Source organism: Lucilia sericata, unplaced genomic scaffold, assembly GCF_015586225.1.
Source record: "Lucilia sericata isolate MDLA Ls3-8-SP2 unplaced genomic scaffold, ASM1558622v1 Contig001065F_arrow, whole genome shotgun sequence".
NCBI classification, from domain to species: Eukaryota; Metazoa; Arthropoda; class Insecta; order Diptera; family Calliphoridae; genus Lucilia; species Lucilia sericata.
In genome coordinates, this window is record NW_023995042.1 from 50,001 (window position 1) to 55,000 (window position 5,000).

Genomic DNA, 5,000 nt, shown 5'->3' on the forward strand with positions numbered 1-5,000 from the left:
CAACTCTGGCGCCTATTATAAGAAACAGGTAGAAAATTATAGTCGCTATAGTGATTGTATGAGTTAAATGCCTAAATCGGAAGGCCCGGTTGTATGGGCGCTTGGTGAAATAATGGACCGATTTCAAATATTTTCAATATGGTCAAAATTCCATCAAAAGTTTTATATATAAATCGATTTTATATAGAAATCAATATTTGCTTTCCAGAAAATTCCCATTACCATCCATGTCAAAGGTATACCGATATTTTTGAACCAGATATACGTGATCAAAACTTAAATATTGACAGTATACTATGCAATACAGAAGAGGATTATTATGCAGATAAACCAAATTTTTCAAAACAGATCAAAGTAATCAATAAAGGTCTAAGAAATTATCGTTTAAGTATTGCACGTATCAAAAGTTCGGCCAAACCAACATGTAGCTCAAATTCATCAAAAGCAAAATTGACTATAAAACCAAATAATCTATTAATACCACCTTTATCGGGCAATTACTTTAATATTTTTATCAATTGCTGTGAAAATACTACAGTATATAGTGAATTTCGTATACAATTAACGGATCACAGTGATGTAAAACATATGGAAACTTCTAGTTTGTACTGTCAACGACATTTATAATGCCACAATTAACTTGGAATCGGCGAGAAATTTCTATAAACTATTATAGAAGACATAAGTTTAATGAGCATGAACAGTGGGGTATATTTTAATATAATATTTATATAGAAAAATATTTATTTTAATTTTAATTTAGAAACTATTAAGCTGAAGAATAATACACTGAATAGAGTGGATTGTGTAAATTTAAAAATATCTGGGCCTTTTAAAATCAAAGAATTATTTGAACACAACTACGAAAATGAATTGAATTTTTCAGTGGCAGGTTTTGAAACGAAAGAATTTTTATAATGTTAAATAAGGATCCGATCAGAAATCGTTTAAATACCTATTATGAAGGATGTATAACATGTTATGCCAATTCAAGACTACAGGTAAATAAAGTCAAATAAATGTATTTTCTTCGGTCAATCGATGTTTTATATTTGAATTTGTTTATTCTTTAGAAATCGGTTTGCTTAAAATTAATGGTATTCATACCTAAAATATCTATAAAACAAAACCAAGTGACTTTATTCGTCCAAAACATAGAGGGTGTTACCTATATAGAACTAGAGAATACGGGAGAAGTACCAGCAATTTATAAATGGAAGAAATTGAACGAAGAATGGCATTATATTAGAGAGGTGTACATTAATACATATATTTTTCACAAATTTTCATTATTAATTTTAACAATAAAACCTCTAGGACGATGATACTCAACAAGTGGCTTCTATAATATTAACTGATCTCATACGAATGCTGGAATTAGATAATATTGATTCAGAATTGGACTCAGAACCAAATATGTCATTACGTTATCAGAAATATAAATGTGTTTTAAAGAACTTAAAAGATCCTATTAATGTCAAGGAAATTTTAAATGAAATTATAGAAAATTTAGACTTAAAGGGAAGACGTTATAAATTGTGTTATCAAGAAGATTTGACAACAACTGATAGCCCTAACATAAGCGATATCAATATCATAGAAACTGATACAAATGAAATTCAAGATATCGAACAATTTAACGAAGAAACAAAGGAAGAAATCGAAAATCACTTAAATTCTCAAACAATATATATTAATCGCAAATTTGAACCGACTTCATCTGCAAGGTCTGCCATAGCAGAAGAAATTTCGAATGAAAACATTTGTGTTTATCATACGTTAGATCATGTACTGGATCATTTAAAATTAGATGACAGTAATGTATTATCTCTGCCAAGCTCTGAAACTTGCGACCTAAAAAACTCGGTATATTTCTTTGATAAATGTGGCCTATTACAAGAAAATCAAAAGGAAATGTGTGCTTTGCATATACCACCTATTAGAAGAGGTAATTAAAAGAGGGATCAGCGAAGGTCTGTTTCTTAGTTCATGTTAGGATGATCTATATTAAAGTCTTGCACGTAATAAATTTATTTCAGATAAAATTAAAAAGTTTTTGGTTATAAAACTTATCAACAATTTAAATTTGAAAATCGTATTAACTATTAAAATTACAGGTTTTGAGGTTCGTTCCATATTTCAATTAGATGTGGTGGGTGGTAAATCCCAACAATTAGAGATTGTTTTCGTTAATTTGGATAAAACGGTAACATTAAGCAAAGAAACCATTTATCTGGGGCTGAAGGTAAGTTGTAATTTGTATTGAAATGTAGAAAATAAGTTTTCATTAAATAATAAAGAGGAGATTTGTTTTTGTGTTTTTTTTACTCTTTCTAATCAAAACTACTGGACCGACTTAAATAAGTTTTCGCAACCAACCTGTGTTGTAATTCCTCAAATAAATGTATAATTTCCTACTTACACTAAAAAAATACCGTAAAATTTTACTAAAAGTTTAAATTTCAATTTATTTTATTCATTCATCTGTACGAAACCAAGCGCTTTGCATTATAAACATAACATATTTCCACAATAACAATATTAGTTTTTATTACCGTTACATTTAATAACAATTTTCTTAAAAAAAAATTTTGTAACATTATCTAAAGTTTAGATAATGTTTAGATTCTAAACATAATCTTGCAACATTGAATGTATTGCAATATTATCACAAACTGTATTATCGACATTGTTATTATTTAGCATTATATTAATACCGCAACATTATCATACAGAAGTGTTGCTCAACTTTGTTTATCATACAAAAAAAGGAAAGCATAACCTATAAAAATACATGCATCACTGTTCAGGCATTAATTTTAAAATCACATATTTTTTCAATTATTTTACATTTTACACACATACTTAATATCAAATAGTATCATTATGATGATAGAAAGACCAAATAACATTTTATAAAACTTACCTATAATTTAACACTTTGTGCTGCTAAAAAATATCACTTTTCTTTAACACTTTTCACTTTTTACACACTTTTTATAAATTATTTGACTAGAATGCTTTTACATTTACAATAATACACACTTTAATTAACTTTACATCACTATAACATATAATTTTAATAATACTTTATAACTTTTTAAAGAATTTGCAATTTTACGCATCTTTTTCACCTAACGAACAAACAAAAACTGATCCATCTGTCAGCTGTTTATTGTTATTTTTTCTTGTAGCTTTATGATGAGTATAAAAAATGTAAACAAAACAAGAAGAAACGCTAAAGCAAAAACAATTTACACATATTCAGAGAAAAAAAAGCTGCAGTAGTGTGAAACTGGATTAAAATTAAAACCACTAACGACAAGCGACTATTGACAAGACACATTAATTTATTAAATTGTTTAACTTTTTTTATTTAAAATATTTGAAAAGGAGAAGAAAACCTTAGTTCTTTGAAAAAGTGTACTTTGGTCTATGGGTTATTATATTCTCGATGGGAATGAATATAAAACTCGATTTTTATGGATATTGAAGTGATCACAAATTTTTTAATTGGTCGTTTATTAAAAAACGGCAATCAATTTCAGATTTGCTTTCCTCTTTTTATGGAATATTTAATATAGATTTCCATTCTCTTATCGCTTAAAGCTTGTTTATGGGTTTTTTTTAATTGGACGTACTATATTTAAAGAACTACACTATATAAAAAAAGATTTTTATCGATATTTTAAAATTTTTATGAAAAAAGTGAAATACATAAACCGATGGTTTTTGTTATATCCAGGAGGGTACTGCGTAGAGCTCTTAAATCTGAATTACATATTTACATAAACATATGTATTTCCATTTACAACTACATACATATTCTATTGCAAATAAAACTTTTTCTCTTTTCTATAGCCTTGGTATGAACAATTTCATACTAAAACCTATGTTCAAAATACGACCAATTACCAAGTTTCTTTAAAAATCAAACAGGATCCAAAAATGGCAAATAAAGTACCAAAAATTGCCCTGGGTCACATTAACATAAAGGTCAATAAAACGCTTCAGTTATTACCTTTTCAAAATACTAACATACGAACTGAAGGTACTATGGGCTTTAATGAAGAATTTAAACAAGTTTTAAAATTAATTATAAATGAAAATGAAGAATTAATATTAAAAATTAGTGGTCATGGCATAATGCCCATTATAATAGTCTCTAAACCCTTATTACCACTTGCACAGCAAGATCAATTAGAAATTTCGGAAGAGTATCGTTTATTACAAAAAATATTTTACTTGGAAATATTTAAATCAATTACTGAAAAAGATGATGATTATCTAAAGGGTTTACATGAAGAAGAAAATGTTTTGCAAGAGATTCCAAGTTTCTCAACAGATTTAAGTGAAATGCAAAATGGCTCAGAAATGGATGAAACTTCGTCGAACATCAAAAAAGAACAAAGATTTTTTAGACTTATGCAAACCTATATTTTGGTTAATAATAATGAAGATATGCCAAATTCTACGGTTTTAGAACAACTATTGCAAACAGAAAAATTTCTCAATCAATTACATGTTAACACAGAAAGTTGTTCCATTTTATGTTCGCTCTATCAGAACTATTTACAGCACCAAAAAATTTATCAAGATCAAATGCCTATTAATTTGAAACATTTTATTATACAATCTCTACCGTTTGAATTAAGAACTAATATTTTAGATATGGGCAAAGTCTATTTAAACCAATATTTTAAATTTATCTTTAAATTGGAGTTTATAGGTCCCGGTGAGCTCAGAGCAGCTGCCAGATGTGCAGTTAAAATTCCCGGTTTAACGATTGATTTTGAAATTGTAGAAAAGTATGTTTTTCGAAATCATTTAGATCGATAGATAGATAGATAGATAGATGATAGATAGATAGATAGATAGATAGATAGATAGATAGATAGAGATAGATAGCTAGCTAGCTGATAATAGCTAGATATAGCTCGCTCGCTATATAATAGCTCGCTCCTAGATCCTCGCTCGCTCGCTCGCTCGCTCGCTCGCTC

General features: G+C 28.0%; 1 protein-coding gene and 1 long non-coding RNA gene across 2 annotated transcripts in view; one reads left to right on the forward strand and one right to left on the reverse strand.

The window, feature by feature from the left end:
* LOC119609837 overlaps positions 1-3,147 on the reverse strand; it is a 32,385-nt gene extending 29,238 nt beyond the window's left edge. The window contains exon 1 of the long non-coding RNA XR_005231957.1: positions 2,927-3,147. This is a non-coding gene — a long non-coding RNA (uncharacterized LOC119609837). The remainder of the gene's footprint in view (positions 1-2,926) is intronic.
* LOC119609835 overlaps positions 1-5,000 on the forward strand; it is a 17,808-nt gene that overhangs the window by 8,359 nt on the left and 4,449 nt on the right. The window contains 9 exon segments of the mRNA XM_037964808.1: positions 209-245; positions 248-598; positions 601-708; positions 764-907; positions 910-1,001; positions 1,074-1,253; positions 1,318-1,948; positions 2,118-2,245; positions 3,862-4,807. Coding sequence (XP_037820736.1) covers positions 209-245; positions 248-598; positions 601-708; positions 764-907; positions 910-1,001; positions 1,074-1,253; positions 1,318-1,948; positions 2,118-2,245; positions 3,862-4,807 — 2,617 coding nt within the window.